A 19754-nucleotide genomic window follows, 5' to 3' on the forward strand; every position below is an offset into this window, starting at 1 on the left:
GATTGAAAAATCTGTTTTTTATTTTTATTTTTGATCATTTTTTTCTATCTATAAAATAAAATATCTATTTTAATTAAAATTATTTTTAGACAATCCTATGTCATGTCTTTGACCAATAACATTTCTGGATGTTTGTAAAAAAAAAATAATTCCACATCTGCTATTTAATAGCTGAACAATTTTATTAAATCTCAAAATGTAATATTTTTTATTTATTTCATGAAAAACACTCTAATTAACCCTTAAGTCTTACCCTTCTTGCTTCTTGTGTTTAAAAAAAAACATTTTGAGTGATTTTTATAGTAAAAGATTATGTTCTCTCACTAAAACAACATTGTTGTGGAGTAAAGTATTCTATCTTTTAGGTAAGGCCTCATATAATTTCATTTTTTGAATTAGCCAACGGTTTTACTTATTAAACAATGTAGTGTGGGAATAAAGAAAAACATACACTTACCCTGGCAATAGAGTTAGACCTGAACTATAATAAAATCATAGATCATCTGTTTGTAGATCAATTCATCATGAATAATAAACTGGAGTTGAATCCTTTGGTTTTATTTTCAATTTAGTAAATGCTGAAGATCAATTAAGAACATTCCTGCATTCTAGATTTTTTATAATTGTGAGAAGCATTACCAGTTTATTGCAGTTATCTTTGATTTTGTTCAAGTAAGTGATAAATTATGCTGATGCTGGTATTGCAAATGGATCGACATAACTGTTTTTTAATAAAAATTTTAATTGAGAATTAGGTCTCATAACTTTATTGGAAGATATTTATAATTCCTGGTTGACTATAACAATCTGTGTCAAGTTTTTTAATTATAAATCATTTTTATTTTAGCTCACGTTGTGTGCAGAGGATAGAATTCATTTTTACTTTTTTGCAATGAGTGTTCCAGTTTCAATGACATATCTTTTGAAACATTTCTTATTTAACAATTTTTCTTGTTGGGGGATAACCGTGTGAGAAAAGTAAGATTATTTGTATCATAGAAAAATTCATTGCACATCAGTTCTTGGAAATACTGTTCTATTACAGTATTTTTAATTATTAATTTTATTTGTCTTAGTTTTTGCAACTAAAAAGATTTTCATTAAAGTCTACTGATTATGAACAGGTAACCAATAAGTAATGACAGCTGTATGAAATAAAAATTCAAACTTAATAGTACGAAATATTTGGAGACAGTATGAATAAGTATTTTATGTGGCTACACATTTGTATGTTTCTTGCCATAACTAAAATGGTTGTGATTTGGCATAGATACAAGTCACTCTTGGAACCAGTATTGCTATTTTCAAGTTAATTAGCATCCATCCTAGGCTTATTGAAAAGTAAGAAATGAAGTGTTTTCTTCTCCGAGAGTAACATACTCAATGTTACACATTAGCATGCCAAGGTCATTGAAATTCAGGAGATTCTAGTTTACTAAGTTCTACTTTCACTGTGATTACCACAGGATCTGGTTTTATGATGAAGATCATTATTTTCAGTGAAAGCAACTCTAACTTGTGGTTCTTATATCTCAGATGATTTATATGTGTTACAGTCAATGGAAAAACTGGAATGGATAGTGTAAAGGAATAGTCTAACGTACTTCTTCTGTCAAGATATGTTGCATTAAATGTACTGTTTGTATGTTATAGGAAATAATAAATATAGCATAGTTATTGTATGCAGTTTCAGATACATAATAATAACATACAATGTTATCTTCTTTTTTTATTATTAATCATTTATTTTTAATATTCTGTGCTTACAAGTGAACATTCTTGTAACAAGAAATTAATATCTGCTATATCTTCTTTTAGAGATTTATACTGCAAGTAAATATAAATCTTCAGACTAGAAAGTTGAGATTTATTTTTTCACAAAACATTTATAAATATGTATAGTATCCATTTGAAAGGAAATGATTTCTCTAAATTAAAAAAAAAAAATCCTAAAGTTACCAGTCAGACTGGAATTTTGTATATATTTTGCTTTTAATTTTGCATCAGAATGTTTAAACATATTAAAAAAAAAATCTAATAAGAAATTCTTCATCATTAAATAAAAAAAATTGGAAATTACATATTACATTGACTGAATATCATATAAATAAGGATCTTTCATAAAGAAATTGGGTATAACTTTTGGCCCACAGCATCCATATAATGATTAAGGTTAGGAATTAATCCATATTCATTGACTAAATAGTTGTTTGAATTTCTTTTATTCAACTTCTATCTGATTTTACTCTCTACTGATACCACTATCTACCATACATATAGAGACATGACATGATAAAAATCATGTCTTGAAACTCCTGTTATTCTTAAGTTAATAAGTATACCATTCCAGGCTTATTGAAAAGTGAGGAATGAAGTGGTTTTTTATCTTTGTTTACTTCACTGAGACTAACATATTCAGTGTTGCACATTAGGATGTCAAGGTACAAAAATCTATACACATTATAATTTGTTTGTTTTTTAGCAGCATATTATTATCTAACTGATAAACTAAATATTAAATATTTTTAGTGAATCATTTTACCAGTTATTAAAGGACTCTTTTATTAAATACTTGTATTTTTTCAATAAATTTTCTATTAAATTTTAAGTAAAATTTAATAATATTTTAACACGAGCAGATAAAATTCATAGATCACCAGACTTAGTTTGAGAAGGGTATACACTGTTTGATGTATCTGAACACCACTATATATATATATATATATATATATATATATATATATATATATATATATATATATACCACTATATATATAGTGGTATATGTTGGTATAGTGGTATAGGATAACTAATATTTCCTAAGTTATGCCTAAGAAAAATTAGCCTATTTTAAAGTATGACAGAAAGTACTTCTTAACAATTTGGCAATTTATAAAACTGCTGCCTTGATTAAATTAAACGTGTATGAATAATATTTTGACTTAAAATTTGATGGATTGACAGAATGTAAAAGTGTTCCCTAAAGTTGAGCTGTTTAAAATAACTAATCAGATGGTCTATTAGAAAATGTATATGTATGTTAACAAAAAATCTAGCAAATTGCATTTTAGCAGCAGAATATGTTTTTATAAAAATTACTTTTACACTATTCCTTTACTTTTTGTTCAACATTTTATACTACAGAAGAAATCTCTGCTTCATCAGAATATATTGTTAAAAATTAACTTAAAAACATAATTAAAATATTAAAAATGTAGAGAGGTACATCTGCAATCTCAGACACTGTTATAGTCCGCTTTACATATATATATATATATATATATATATATATATATATATATACACACACACACACACATATATATATATGTATATAAATGAATATATTAGTTTGCTACTTATATAGATAATCATTATTAGTTAGTAATTATAAATAAAATGAAATGTACATATATATTATATATGAATGATGTAGAGCCAGAAACATCTACTCTTCTTATTTGTAAAAACTATTCCTATTCCGTGATAACTGAAAACTGTTATCAGTTAAATAAAATTGAAAAATGTATGTTATGCATACATAAAAATGCTTCATAAGAGTAAAAATTTATATAAATTTATAGTGGTATTATTTATTATATTTTTCTTTTTTGAATTTTATTTTCAAAGAATAAAAATACTGTACATACATTTTCAATAAGAAAGTTATTATAAATTAGAACATGCTGTAACTTAGAATAGGCAATACAGTATTGGTTTTAAAATGCCAGGAGAACAGTAGTAATACTGTGTAATTTTAAATCGGTAACTCATAAAAGATATTTTACAGTTACTAATACTTAATGATATTTTTTTACAACTAGAAAGAATCAAACTAAAATTCAAGATTTAATATAACCATATAAAATGTACAGGCCTATTGATGTAAAACTTGTATGAATAAACTTACTGGATAGTTGCAGCTGAATGACAATAAATATGGGCAAATTGCTCACCTTGCTGTGAATGCTGTTCAAAAATAGATCCTACTTTTTGGACAATTTGTATTAAAGTAATAATTTAAAAATTTGATTTAAATATAAAAATAAAATCATTATTATTTATTATTATAAGTTTAATTTTCGTATCAAATAAATTATGTAATCTTTAGTAATGGTCATAACAAAAAATAAAATAATTCATTGTAAATTATATAAATAATGGAATTCCATTTTATAGTACAAAAAGTAATAATCGAGAAATAAAATAAACAATAACATAAAATAAAGCAGAGTAATAAATATAAAAACAGATCAGTTACATAATACGATCCAAACAGCACATCACTTAAAGAACACTTAAAGTTTTTAATTAACAATATTAATAGTTTAGTCCAGTAATTATAACAGTAATAATAATAATGATAGTAATAATAATATTCATAGGCCAAACCAATTACAGTTTGAATTGTTTGAATCTATGTTAATGTCTCCTTGGCCTGGTGTTATATACCGTAATCGAATGATTCAAACTCACTGAATCTTGAATCCTGTTTCTGAAGTCTTTGTTGACATGCTTCCAGATAGCTATCTTGTATTCTATACATACCGGAATTTGCTTGAAACATAAGTGTTTCAAGAATTCTTTCATTTTTAATAGCTTTACTTGGAAGCACTACCTGCAAATTTAAAAATAAAAAATTAATGATGATAATATAAATTACAAAATAAAAATAAAATTCAATTTTAGTATAAAATATCAAAATTATTATTTTTTCTACTAGTTAAATGTAGATTATTTTATATTATTTAAAACTATAAATTTTTGAATGATTATTTTATATTACATGCTAAATATCATTATATGCATGTTTTGATGATTATTCATTATATAGATTGTGGTTCTCAACCTGGGGGACATAGAAGAATTTCAAGGGAGGTGTGAGAGTATTTAAAAAAAAAATAAAAAAGTAAAACTATAATTTCCTCAGTTTTGAGGTTGCATGCATATTTTCAAAATTATCGTAATTTTTGTACGTTGTTCTTGAAGACACAATTATTGTAATAACATGATAAATGTCATACGTCTGGCACTGTAAGAGTGTGAGAACAGTTACTCACTGAGCTGCTTTCTTTTTGTTATCCCTAATCCATCATCATCCGGCATCATGCGTACAGTGTTGTCAGTCATGTGATTCGTCTCTGCATGACAGTGTAGCTGTGAGCCGCCATTTTTGCTGTGATTCTTGATGCTTGTGTTGTTTGTTTTAAACCATTAAAAGGTGAGAGTGACAATTTGTATGTTGTTGTAGTAGGACTAAAAATGGCTAAATCACTATAAAAGAAAAGTCTATATAATGAAGACTATATTAAATGTGGACTATATTAAAGATCTCAACCTTCATTGAGAAAAATGGTAGTCATTTACCTCAGTGTGCTATTTGCCATGTTGTTCTGAGTAATGATGCAATGCGGCCTGGACGTTTGGAATGACATTTGACTACAAATTTTTCTGCTCTGAAAGATAAGCCTACTGACTTTTATTGCCAAATCAAGTTATGCAAAAACTAAAGAGCTCCCCATTCTTTTCTTTGCAGTGTGATGAAACAACTAACATTTCAAAACATGCACAGTTATTGTTTTACTGCAGATTTATTGAAGGAAAACAATTCTTTGAGGAAATATTGTTTTCAAAATCTCTTGAAATGACAACTAAAGCTGTTGATATGTTTTCTACTCTTCATACTTTTTTAGCAGCTAATGACCTTACTGCGGAAAAAGTTATTGGAATTGTAATGATGGAGCCCAAGCCATGACAGGATGCTGATCAAGATTTATAGAATTGGCTAAGAAAAAGAAACCCTAAACTAATTGGTTCTCATTGTACCATTCACATATAAGCTTTAGTCTTTCAGATTCTACCTGAATCACTCAATGTTGCTTTAAACATAGCAATTAAAATAGTAAACCATGTCAAATACAGCGCTTTGAGCACCAGACTCTTTGAGGCGTTGTGTCAAGAATTCAACAGTGACCAAGAAACTCTCTTTTTTCACACATAAGTTTGTTGGCTGTCCAAAGGTAATATGCTTGCTAGATTACTTAACTTAAAATCGGAAGTTGACATTTTTTTGATGACTTCAGGACAAGATGATCTGTACAGCAAGTTTATAGATGATAAATTTATCTTTTACTTGGCATATTTATCAGACTTTTTCAAAAGACTCAACTTTCTAATCTGAAGCTACAAGGTCAGAATAACATTTTGAAGACTTATGATACAGTTAAGGGTTTCACAGAAAAGATAGCTCTTTGGCAACGCTGCCTTCAGAGTTCAGAGCCCAACTTTTTATCCTTTTCAAAAGCGAAAGACCTCCTTGATGATACAAAAAATCTTCCACTACAACTAATAAATGAATTGAAGGACCATCGAAGGACCAATTGAAGTGATCTGAGGTGTGCTTTTCACAGTTACAACCAAATATTCAAAAATTTGTCAAGGACAAGCAGAGCCAGCCCTCTCATTAATTTGCGAAAGTGACTGATATTACATGCATAACTACCTCACATAGATTGTAGATTACTTCAAATAAATTTTTATTTAGTTCTATGATTCTTTGATTTCAAAATTAATCAAATCGTATATTAATCGTAATATGTTGACAAAAAATGTACATGTAGTAATATTAAATGTTGTGAATAAAATTATCTGAAGTTTAATTTAATAATCAGCTTCAGCTAGCCTAACCTAACCTAATGTAACCAGCTTCAGTTTCATATTCTAATTGACCACATATGTTGGTGGTAGTGATGGTGGTGGGGAAGCGTGACCTCACATCAGTGTTCAAAGGGGGGCACAGAGCCTGAAAGATTGAGAACCACTGATATAGATACTTCTTATTTGTCTAAGTTAAAAAAAATGATCAAAATTTTTAAAAATGTAATATATAAAATACATGAATAGAAGGTAATATTACTTACTTTTACTCATATGTGGGTATTGACATACTTTTTATTAAATAATTAAAATTATACGTATATAACTTAGCTTATTAATTACTTTTTTGAGGTTATGTCAAAAAATATTAATATTTATCATATTTGGATAAGGCTATATTTAATTGCATTAAAAAATTAAATTCATTTAATTTGTATAAGGAATAAAAACCTTTATGCACAGAATAAAAACAAATTTTTTTTTATTAAATAAAATTTAAAAGAAGAAAACATTTTGTCACTAGCATTTTATAATTGTTATATTGGAATTTTTATTAAAGGGTTTAAGTGAAAATTGAGAAAAAAACTGACAACACAGATCTAGGACTTTCCTGCCGTGTGATGGGAAAGTCCGACAACTGTGAGTTGTTTTTGATGCACAGCTTATACAAACTTAAATTAAAATATTTATCATTTTATTTAAATATAATATTTTTTGTTTATTTAATTCAATGATTCTAACTAAAGCACGCACGCATACTGTATTTAATTTGGGCGGGAGTGGCAGTACTAGTGGCAATGGTCAACACTAACTAAAATAATGTAATTTCACAACTGATGGTGTTACATTTACATTTCACAATGGCATTACATTTCACAACTTATGGCATACTGGAGTAGCTGCGAGGCTTAACACACAGATACTGAGTCTATTGGGTGATCAACATCAAAACACGGCAGACTGTGTTACTTTTTTACACTTTAAATATTATTCATTAATTTAATTTTACCGCTCACCAGTGATGTCACAACACTGCAATAGTTTAGAGCATTTGGGGTAAGGGTGTGACTTTGCAAAAGTATTTTTTGCAGATATTGCTGTTTTTTAATTGTTAAAAAATGTGCCTAAGGAAAATGTGAACTTAATTAGGTGAAATCTCAAAAAACTACGGGTTACCTTTCTGTACAGTCTCACCCCATTGACCTTTTAAGTTGAAAATTTAATGCCATCAATGCCTCATATATAAAAGTAATCTGACCAAGTTTGGTCAAAATCATTTCAATAGTTCAGGAGATATAAGGTGATTTAGAGGCTAACACCGAACACACATACATACAAACATTAACATCCAGAAAATTTCTATCCAGTTTTTGGGATAAATGAATGGATATGAATGGAATAGCGTGTAATGGAATAAAGTGTAAGTAAATAAACTGAAGAGCAGTAAAAAAAATGAGTTGATAATAGTCCAAACAGAGAAGTATATGTTTGAAGGTCTCACTTTAAAAAAATTAATTTAGGAGCTGTCAGATAGGAGAGCAAGCCTCTGATACACATCATGTTGTCAAGCTTTTCGTGAATGTTTTGGAACTAGTTGTTGGGAAAGCTGGAATAGAATTCTCAAGCTTGTTGATGGATGTCCAATACTTACAGCTGTTGATTGATGCAAATGCCAAATCGTTTGTTTGGCACAAAGGAATCATGGATGTTAGTAGCAAATTAGTCGAAGGTTTCATCACGCAACATAATTAAAAAATGTTCAATGCTGCAGGCGAGTTGGCTACCTACACTGGCATGGTTGATGGATGGAGGGCTTTCCATGGTACTAACATTGATGTTATTATTGGGAAGATTATCCCTGGTAGGATTCATAATTGGTCTGTTGTTGATGACTGTGTGAGCGATCATCAGCTAATAGTTTTTCATTTGGTAGATGGGTTGTGCGATGTCTACAACCCAGAGGGTTGTAGACCTAACCTCTGTGGTTCAAACCTCTGTGAGGTTTGAACCCAGAGGGCATGTTTCTGTTCATCAGGGGTGCTTCCTGCACAGAAGGGCAGACTGACCCAAATTTTATAATCTTCTTGCGGCCAGGCTTTGACCCTTTACTCAAAATTTGGATGAGCTCCCATTAGAGGACTTTTTTGCAGAGGGTTTTTCTTCTGCGGTTATTGAAGACGCTGAAAATTCCATTCCCTGAGGTACAGGTTGTGAGAGAGTAGTTGGCTGGTGGAGTCAGGACTTGACCACAATGAAGTGAACTGTGGGCTGGCTTAGGAGAGATACTCAATGTGAGGGTGATCCTGACTGGCGTGCAGCTTTGCTTACGGACTATCATAGGAAAAGGACTGAGTACTTTCACAAGGTTAGCTCTTCTAAGCATGATTCCTGGTGCTCTTTTGTAAAGAGCAGGGAAACAAAGACCGATGGGGCATTGTATGTAGAGTTCTTGGTCATAAGAGGAAAAAAGACATTGTTCTATCGGCTCTCGTGACCCAGGATGATGTTGTAATAGATAAAGATTGTGTACTCAGTTTTCTGATGAACATCTGCAGCCTGATGATACTGAGATTGGTGAGACTCATATCATAGACATTTCCATAGGGAAGTCGCAGGTTTTCATTCTAAGAAACAGTCTTCTGAGATTACCAAGGCAGAAGTCCATTAGGTAATCTGAAGTCTAGCTAGGAATAGAGCCCCCAGATATGATTATATCACTGTGGAGCTCCTTGTAAGCACATTGCTCGTGATTATTGATCCCCTGACTAGGGTTTTTAATAGGATGCTTTTTGCTAGATATTTTCCAGTTTGTTGGAAACATGGGGAATTAAAACTGCTCTTCAAAAGGTGGTGAGAAGGACACTACAGTAACTTTTTCTTAACCTCTGATAGGAAAGGTTTTTGAGAAAAATCTGTACCTCCATATAAATAGCAAGTTAACTTCTGATCATTTGTTGATGGGCGACCAATATGGTTTTCACCCTGGCAAGGGCACACAGGATGCCATACTAAGAGTAATGGATATAGCTTCATCAAGTGAGTGTAGGTATGTTCTTGGCGTATTTTTGGACACATCCAGGGCCTTCAATAATTTGTTATGACCCTCTGTGTTGTTTTAATTGCAGAAGCACTTGAGATAGAGACTCTCTTAAGCTATTTTAGCCCTTCGTAACAGCGGCTCAGAAGTAGGAAAGGGCACACAGGATGCCATACTAAGAGTAATGGATATAGCTTCATCAAGTGAGTGTAGGTATGTTCTTGGCGTATTTTTGGACACATCCAGGGCCTTCAATAATTTGTTATGACTCTCTGTGTTGTTTTAATTGCAGAAGCACTTGAGATAGAGACTCTCTTAAGCTATTTTAGCCATTCGTAACAGCGGCTCAGAAGTAGGAAAGACCCTGTCAAAAGTATGTCCACAGGGCAGAGTACTAGGTCCCCTAATCTGGATTGTTTGACTAATGAAAACTTGTTTGACTAATTTGTTTAAAATTTGTTTTTTGAAATTGTTTGACTAATGAAAACCGTGATTAAAAAAAGTTGGTAAAGATTTGCTTAACAGCAGCTTTGTTCTTAACAGATTTTTTTTTCAAATATGCCATACACTTTATAAATATTAATGACTTAATTATGTGACATTTAGAGTACAATTGAGAAAAATATGAAAACATTCAGCAAAAAAATTTGGGTCCGATTTGACCCTCTTGATCAAATTTTGTCTACCTTAAAAATTATGCAATATAAAACTATAACTGAGAAAAACATCAAAATTCTTAGTAAAATATTTTGGGTACCAGTTGACCCCATTAACCATATGAAGTTTTTATCATCAAAATTTACTTTAAAAGAGTATAATTGCTTAAAGGAGAGAAGGCTCAGGGAGTATAATTGCTTACCTGCTTGTTTATAGACCTACAGACAAGAAATTATGCACTCTGACTATTTTGTCACTGTTAACTAAAACATAATTTGTGCAGTCAATTTAAACAATTTCAGCCATATCTCAATTGTTTATCAATCAATTTAAACAGATGAGATGTCATTTTGTTCACAATAAAAAGGTTAATATTTTATCTAATAAAACATAATTCAGTACATCTAATATTAAGGAAATATTAATGATTAAAAAAATGTTAATGGGCGAAGTTTTGGAATTTTCAAAGATAAAATTTGTGCAAGCTGTTGTTAGGTACATGTACACCAAATTTCATTAAAGTATTCAGTCCATTCAGAAGATATAAATTATTATTTAAAAAAAATGAAATGGTGGGTAGATGTAAAATGAAGTAAGAAAAGGGGGCATTTGTTCATAAACATTCTTGTTTATTTAGATGTCTTGAATCAATTTCTTAAATTTTTCCAAGACCTTGTGGGACACCTGTATAGTACCAGGTGGGGAGGAAAAATATGGGTACAGTCCCTTGTCTGATGAGATGAAAATCAAGCCAGAACTGGGATACGTATAACCAGATATTTGTCCCAAATTTAAATTATTTTGGTCAATGGGTTTCAAAACATGGGACAAAAACTGTTTAGTAATAATGTTGAATATCCCACCTTACCCTTAAATCTGATGGACTTAAAACTTCGGAATTTCAAATAACTTAATAAGTATTTTTATTGGATTAAAGATACATTTTTTAAGACCAAACACAAAAATAAAAAAAATTTCAAAATGATAAAAGCTAGTCTCTTTTGTTGATTCTATTCAAATTTGTGCAATCAATGCCCCAGTATAGAATTTTTTGATTCATTTTCAAACAATTTATGTAGAACAAGTCTGGAGATATCAATAAAAATACACGCCAACACATGTACATATAAATTTGTATGGCTTTTTAAAATATTTTTTGGATTTAGGGAGTCATGAAACATTGAAATTTGCATAAAATCAGACATCAAAATTTTTAAACACTCTATATTCTTTCTCTTTATAGATGTATCTACTACATAAGAGCAACAGAACTATAGCCAGAAAAAGTAAACTGGAAATGAAACTTACAAAAAAAAAAAAAAATTATTACTTAGTAAAAAAAATTGATACTAATAACAATAAATACAAACCAAAGAAAATTATAATAAATAATTACCTTGATTAGCTCCTGAGGTGATATTCTATATAGTTTAAGATCACGTGCTAATCTTTCCATAATGCACTTAAATTCAAGTTTAGCATCTAATTTTGAAGATGTTTTTGTGCGTATTCTATGTCGAGCCCAGCTCAACATTGCTTCAAATTTGCGTACCTCGGGTACTTCTAAATTACGGCACATGATCATCTGAACCATTGATTCAGATAATGTTAGAAAATCTGGTGTCTGAAACAGCTAACAAATAATAGTGATGTCAGTAATTAAACAGTAACATTTAGCTTTATAGTAAATCCTTATAAATTTCTGGTTTGGTATAATATTTCAAAGTGAAATTAGTAAGTTCAAGTATAAGATCGCTATATTTGCTATATCTAGTAACTTGAAAAAGTTAACATTTGCCTCACTTGTTTATTTTCCATATACAGTCAACTCCTGATTATCTGCAAACGAGTTAACTTCGTGCAGCTTAACCGTGATGCCTCTCGGAAAAAAAGTTTTCAAAATTTTTAAAGAAGTTAAAAATTTAAAGTTTTTTTTGACATTCTGTGATAGGTTTTATTCCTTCATTCATTTGCTACTTGAATGTGTGCTTGTTTTGATTATGCTAATGTTGGTTGTCCTATTGTTCATTGTGGATATGATAGGACTGTAGAGTTTATTGTGCAATATTATTATGCTACACAACTACAAAGTGCAATTAAAAGTAAGTTTTCAGACATTAAAACAACAATCATATGTGTCTTATTTAAAAGAAAAATTTGAAAGAGTAAAATACACAATTTATTAATTTGGTTTTAATGCCTATGTACTTTTTACTTGTTACCTACTGTACTTTTAATAAATGTTTGTTAATTCTTTACATAGTACATACATTACTGGATGTACAATCAATTTATTTGTAGAATCAGTGATAGTGAACATCTATAATATGTTAATACATATTTTGAATAAACTTTTGAACATTATTATTAATATAATAATATTTTATTATTTACCATTATAACTTATTATAATTGATTTTATATTATCCGTGATCTCTTTCAAGTCATTGGGAAGAGGATCACGAATCCTCTTATTATTGTGGATAATTGGGAATTGACTATATCTACTTTCAGTGCAATTAATGTTTTTACCTAGATAAAAATAGGAATTTAGAAGGAACTTTTTATTTGATTTTAAAACTGCACAGATAAAAATATATTCTTATATTTTTTCAAGATGATCATTTTTTTAGTTAAAAAATTATTATAAATGTATAAAATATATTAATTTTCCTTCGTATACTGACATATAAACTTAAAACCTACCTATTCTGGTTTCGTGAAACATTACAGGTATTTAGAAAGTATCTATACAGAAGATTGCATAACTGAAAAGGAACTAAAAACCAGAACAGAAGTGGCTACAAAATCAATTAATGAAGAAAAACGATAAGATTGAGTTGAGATTCAAAGAAGTTTCTTTCGAATGGTATACAGAATATACAAAAGAAAATAAGGGTTTTAAGCTAATTTTTTTTAATTTATCTCAATTTAATGAATCACAAATAAAATGAGGGAGTAACTCTTACTATTTTTCTCTAAAATGTTCAATGTGGGGACTTTTGTCATACCGCAACATCCAACTAATATGAGAGTTCCATACTTTAACCAGCACGTCGGGAGCAATGGAAATGGGAACTACTTCAATCCTGTGTCTCAAATCGGGTAGATCAATAGGTAGTGGTGACACATACACAAAATCCTTTATAAAACTACCAAAGGAAAAATTCACACGGCGTCAGAACAGGTGATCGGAGACCACTTCAATAATCTCTATCTGGTCCATGCTGACTGTTCCAGTGGTGGGGGAAATGGCCAGCACGTTCACCTTATCTGGCTGTTTTTGATTTTTTTCTGTGGTGGTATCTCAAACATAAAGTCTTCAGTAGTCGACCACAGCCAATTGCAGAACTCAAGGAGGCCATTCAACGAGAAATTGAAGCAGTTCCACAAGTGATGATTGAGCGAGCAATGTTAAATTTTAAAATGAGGTTAAGTGAGTGTGTGAGGAGTAATGAAAAACATTTGGACGACATAATATTCAAATAAAAAAAATCGATGTAAGTAATTCACTATAAATTGCAAAAATTTGATTTAATTTGGTGTTTTAAATGTTTTAATAGTACGAAACACAGTTTAATTATTATCCCTCAAAAATCGTCAGGTTTATATGCCGGACCCTTTATATAGAGCTATAAAATATTTAAAACATAAAAATACAAAATTAAACAATGAATTAGATAACGTCAAATATATAGCTATAACTAATGTATACAATGAAAATGTAAAAACAAATTATGTGCAAAAATAAAAAATAAAATTTATTTAAAAAATAATATAAAACTAACAAATAGTAATAACAGAAAAAATATGGTAAAATTGAATACAATATAAATTACAAGAAATTTAATAAAATATTTAAATCATTTGAATTAGAAACTGCATACACAATGAATAACAAAATAATAAACAATATAAGTAACAGAGATCCTACTAAAATAATAAAACAATAATAAATCTAATTTAGATAAACAGGAAGTAAACAGTTTAAAACATGCAAACTGCGACTTGGAATATATTGGGATGACTAATTGATCGTCTTTGATTAGAATTAATGAACACATCAACTGTATAAATAAAGAAAACATAGAAAGATCCAATTTTGCCAGACATATTGTAGAACATAATCACAATTACAACCCAAATAATTTTATTAAAATTCTTGAATATTCTAATAACCTTAATAAAACAAATATTTTGGAAAAATGTTATATATATTTACTTATAACAAATTTTAAACAATAATTTTTACTCTTAAGTTGGTGAAACTATTCCAATAAACATAACAATTGTTACCTTCTTATTGACACAACATATAATTTGACTTATTTTAACTCCTTGATGACCAATTGTTATATTTATTTTAAAAATTTATTTCATTAAAATTATTGATATGTGAAGTAAACATTTATAAAGTATATCATCATTGTTCATGAGGATGGAGTATAATCTCCGAAAGTGCTTGAACATATTTTCTATTAATGAATGTTGGTAAATGGAAAATACGAGGGTTATTTTTTTCAAGGTCTGATCGGTCACAAAATTAAAACCACAGTGAAAAAAAAATGTTGTATTTGTAACAAGTACTTGCATAGTTATGCTATTTCTCTACATAGTCGCCACTCCGATTTAGACATTTGTCGTAGCGTGGTACCAACTTTCCAATACCCTCGTCATAGAACGGAGGGTATTGGAAAGTGAGCATAGAGGTGAAAATCGGATGGAGCTCAGTCCATGCTGTATGGTGGGTGATCAAACACTTCCCAACGAAAACGCTGCAGGAGCTTCTTTCTTACAGCTGCAGTGTGTGGCTGAGCATTGTCATGGAGAAAGACAATGCCTGATGACAACATTCCTTTCCACTTATTCTGAATTGCTCTTCGTAGATGTTGAAGAGTCACGGAGTATGAGGCTGCAGTAATGGTAGTGCCACGTTCCATGAATTCCACAAAGAGAACTCTATTCCGGTCCCAGAACACAGTAGCTATACACTTTCTGTTGGAGAAGATTCGCTTGAACTTCTTTGGTTTACTGGGAGAATGAGTATGCATCCACTGTTTGGATTGTTCTTTTGTTTCTTCAGTTTCGAAATGGACTCTTGTCTCGTCCCCTGTGACAATTTTGTTCAAAAAATCTTCTCCTTCATTGTGGTAATGCTGGAGAAACGTTAGGGAGGCGTCCATTTTCATTGTTTTGTGGCGGTCGGAAGGCATCTTGGGAGCCCATCTCACACACAGTTTGGGGTACTGAGGTCTCTCACTCACAATGGTGTAGAGAGCTGACCTTGAAATTTCAGGAAACTAATCACTCAATACAGAAATTGTGAACCGACGATTTTCTCGAATTGTCTCATCCACTCGCTCAACGAGATCATCGGTTGACACTCGCTTCCTTCCCTGACCGCCTGCATCATGAACATCTGTACGTCCTGTTTTAAAGTTCCTGCACTATTATCGCACTTTGCTGTCACTCGTTCAAGTTTCACCATACACATTACTTATTCGTCGATGAATTTCAGCTGCATTACACCCCTCAGCCTGAAGAAATCGAATTACCGCACGCACTTCACATTTGGGGGGAGATGTTATTGTTGTAGACATGTTTACGTGCTAGCTGCGTGTTCAGAACTAAACGAAGTGACACGGCGTGATTGAAGGCCATACTAGAGACGCTGCGCAACACATGTATGCAAAGGTTCATCCAATTTTTGCGCGGGTTTTTATTTTGCGACCGATTAGACTTTGAAAAAAATAACCCTCCTATAATTATATAAATATTTATGTATTGTTACCAACGGGCCATGTTTAATAAAAGGAATCTAAATTTATATATTACCTGATGTGCTCTGGTTTCAACAAAAGCAAGAATCATGTTTACAAGTTCTGAAGCTGAGGTATATCTCCAGTAATAGTTTTCCAAAGAACACAACATTATACAGACCTGTAACAAATAAAAAGTACATATGAATAAATTAAGTTCAAATAAATATAATTTCTCAAACATGGTACCGCTGATATGTTAAATTAATAAATTAACAATTAATATAATCATCCATCTTACCAGTATGTTGCTATGTTCTCTAGATCTTTCGGCTTACTTGGAAGCCATCATCAGGAGTTAAAATTATGCATTAAAGTCAAATTTTAAAAATCATTAGCAATTAGATTTAGATTTAGTAGTAAGCATGTTGGCTTCTAGAACATCTGGTCTTGTGTTTAACTACCAATTAAGGTATGGCATTTTTTCTCCCACCATATTCCATCCATCCCCTATTTTCCTTATTAAAGTAAATATATAACATGACAGCGATTGTAGTACTAAAATAAAAAAAATGATATATTTCTAAAAAATTTAATTAACTAAAATAAACAAATGTAAATCTTACAACTTCTATCCTAAGAAATTGTTTTGCATGATGAAAACATGCTTGTAATAATTCAGGAAGATCATAATGTTCAGCTGCACAGATTAATCCTGGAATATTGGCACATGTCAGTGGACAAGAACTTGTATGCAAGTAATCTAGAAGAATCCTGAAGGTGTCCGGATCAAATTCAATTATTGAAAACTGAAACAAATGAAAGATAAAAACAAAATTAGGGTATTGTTTTAATAAACATAAATTTACATTAGTGTGGTACAAATTTACGTCTGTATATAAAATGAAAAGTATGGTTTTGTATTTCTATGTATTTATCCTTACATCATATCCAAATGTAATTACAATTTGTTTTTTAAACTTTTGTCATCCTGATTATTTGCTTACACACAGTTAGCTCAAAAAAGCTTAACTGGTTATTATGAAATTCATTAGGAACTCTTTTATTGTAACCATTGTTAAGTGCCTCGCTGCAGACTAGAATATTTCAAATTCATTACCATGTTCTACATCTCCTTTTTTAAAAATGTATTACTGATGATTTATGTTGAAGATGGCTTTTAGGAAAAACTTAAATTATTCTCTTAAAAGAAACTGATCATCTTAGTGATTTGTAAAATTATGTAAAGTTATAATTATAATAAAATAATTAAAAAGTAAAAGTATAATAAAATAAGTTAAAAATATAAATGTTCAAAACTGTGTATAAAGAAAAAAAGAAGTTATTTAAAAACAAAAAATAGTGCAATAATCATTCATTTAAAAAAAAAGTATATGATAGAAAAGAGATTAGTTATTTGAGACACCCTTTGTTAACAACAATGGAGAAATTTCATTGTTGTGTGATAATAGGTGGCCAACAATAACTAATAATATACAGAGTAATTCAGTAGTAAAGGGAAATAATTTCAGAAATGATTCTAGCGCTTGAAATAAGGAAAAACGTTCATATAAACAGATGCCAGAAAATGCTTTCTTATCGAATTATGGTTAGAGAAAATTTTCATCTCGATTTCAGTTCTCCAAGTGAAACGAGGTCATATTGAAATTTTTAAGCTGTTGATGGTTTCTAATGTATTTTGATCTGAAAAATCGAATAAAACAGGTCCCAGAACTGTAACTCCCATATTTTAAATGCTATCCAATGCAAAACAAAAAAAAAGTTGACAAAAACACATTTTTTTAGGATTTTTTTTTTTTTGTCTTCAGTCATTTGACTGGTTTGATGCAGCTCTCCAAGATTCCCTATCTAGTGCTAGTCGTTTCATTTCAGTATACCCTCTACATCCTACATCCCTAACAATTTGTTTTACATATTCCAAACGTGGCCTGCCTACACAATTTTTTCCTTCTACCTGTCCTTCCAATATTAAAGCGACTATTCCAGGATGCCTTAGGATGTGGCCTATAAGTCTGTCTCTTCTTTTAACTATATTTTTCCAAATGCTTCTTTCTTCATCTATTTGCCGCAATACATCTTTGTTTGTCACTTTATCCACCCATCTGATTTTTAACATTCTCCTATAGCACCGCATTTCAAAAGCTTCTAATCTTTTCTTCTCAGATACTCCGATTGTCCAAGTTTCACTACCATATAAAGCGACACTCCAAACATACACTTTCAAAAATCTTTTCCTGACATTTAAATTAATTTTTGATGTAAACAAATTATATTTCTTACTGAAGGCTCGTTTAGCTTGTGCTATTCGGCATTTTATATCGCTCCTGCTTCGTCCATCTTTAGTAATTCTACTTCCCAAATAACAAAATTCTTCTACCTCCATAATCTTTTCTCCTCCTATTTTCACATTCAGTGGTCCATCTTTGTTATTTCTACTACATTTCATTACTTTTGTTTTGTTCTTGTTTATTTTCATGCGATAGTTCTTGCATAGGACTTCATCTATGCCGTTCATTGTTTCTTCTAAATCCTTTTTACTCTCGGCTAGAATTACTATATCATCAGCAAATCGTAGCATCTTTATCTTTTCACTTTGTACTGTTACTCCGAATCTAAATTGTTCTTTAACATCATTAACTGCTAGTTCCATGTAAAGATTAAAAAGTAACGAAGATAGGGAACATCCTTTTCGGACTCCCTTTCTTATTACGGCTTCTTTCTTATGTTCTTCAATTGTTACTGTTGCTGTTTGGTTCCTGTACATGTTAGCAATTGTTCTTCTATCTCTGTATTTGAACCCTAATTTTTTTAAAATGCTGAGAATTTTATTCCACTCTACGTTATCGAATGCCTTTTCTAGGTCTATAAACGCCAAGTATGTTGGTTTGTTTTTCTTTAATCTTCCTTCTACTATAAATCTGAGGCCTAAAATTGCTTCCCTTGTCCCTATACTTTTCCTGAAACCAAATTGGTCTTCTCCTAACACTTCTTCTACTCTCCTCTCAATTCTTCTGTATAGAATTCTAGTTAAGATTTTTGATGCATGACTAGTTAAACTAATTGTTCTGTATTCTTCACATTTATCTGCCCCTGCTTTCTTTGGTATCATGACTATAACACTTTTTTTGAAGTCTGACGGAAATTCCCCTTTTTCATAAATATTACACACCAGTTTGTATAATCTATCAATCGCTTCCTCACCTGCACTGCGCAGTAATTCTACAGGTATTCCGTCTATTCCAGGAGCCTTTCTGCCATTTAAATCTTTTAATGCTCTCTTAAATTCAGATCTCAGTATTGTTTCTCGCATTTCATCCTCCTCAACTTCCTCTTCTTCCTCTATAACACCATTTTCTAATTCATTTCCTCCGTATAACTCTTCAATATATTCCACCCATCTATCGACTTTACCTTTCGTATTATATATTGGTGTACCATCTTTGTTTAACACATTGTTAGATTTTAATTTATGTACCCCAAAATTTTCCTTAAATTTTCTGTATGCTCCGCCTATTTTACCAATGTTCATTTCTCTTTCCACTTCTGAACACTTTTCTTTAATCCACTCTTCTTTCGCCTGTTTGCACTTCCTGTTTATAGCATTTCTTAATTGCCGATAGTTC

The 19754-nt window shown here is 30.6% G+C and overlaps 1 protein-coding gene across 1 annotated transcript in view; it reads right to left on the reverse strand.

Annotated features, from left to right (window-relative positions):
• Nucleotides 1-4358: 4358 nt before the first annotated feature.
• The window catches only part of rsh (Rap GTPase activating protein radish), a 912147-nt gene continuing 896751 nt past the window's right edge, over nt 4359-19754 (reverse strand). Inside the window, exons 18-21 of the mRNA XM_075377737.1 lie at nt 16737-16919; nt 16187-16291; nt 11748-11984; nt 4359-4618 (exon numbers count right to left, since the gene is read on the reverse strand). Of these exons, the coding sequence (XP_075233852.1) occupies nt 4445-4618; nt 11748-11984; nt 16187-16291; nt 16737-16919 (699 nt within the window). The 3' untranslated portion in view covers nt 4359-4444. The remainder of the gene's footprint in view (nt 4619-11747; nt 11985-16186; nt 16292-16736; nt 16920-19754) is intronic.

Source organism: Lycorma delicatula, chromosome 10, assembly GCF_047948215.1.
Source record: "Lycorma delicatula isolate Av1 chromosome 10, ASM4794821v1, whole genome shotgun sequence".
NCBI classification, from domain to species: domain Eukaryota; kingdom Metazoa; phylum Arthropoda; class Insecta; order Hemiptera; family Fulgoridae; genus Lycorma; species Lycorma delicatula.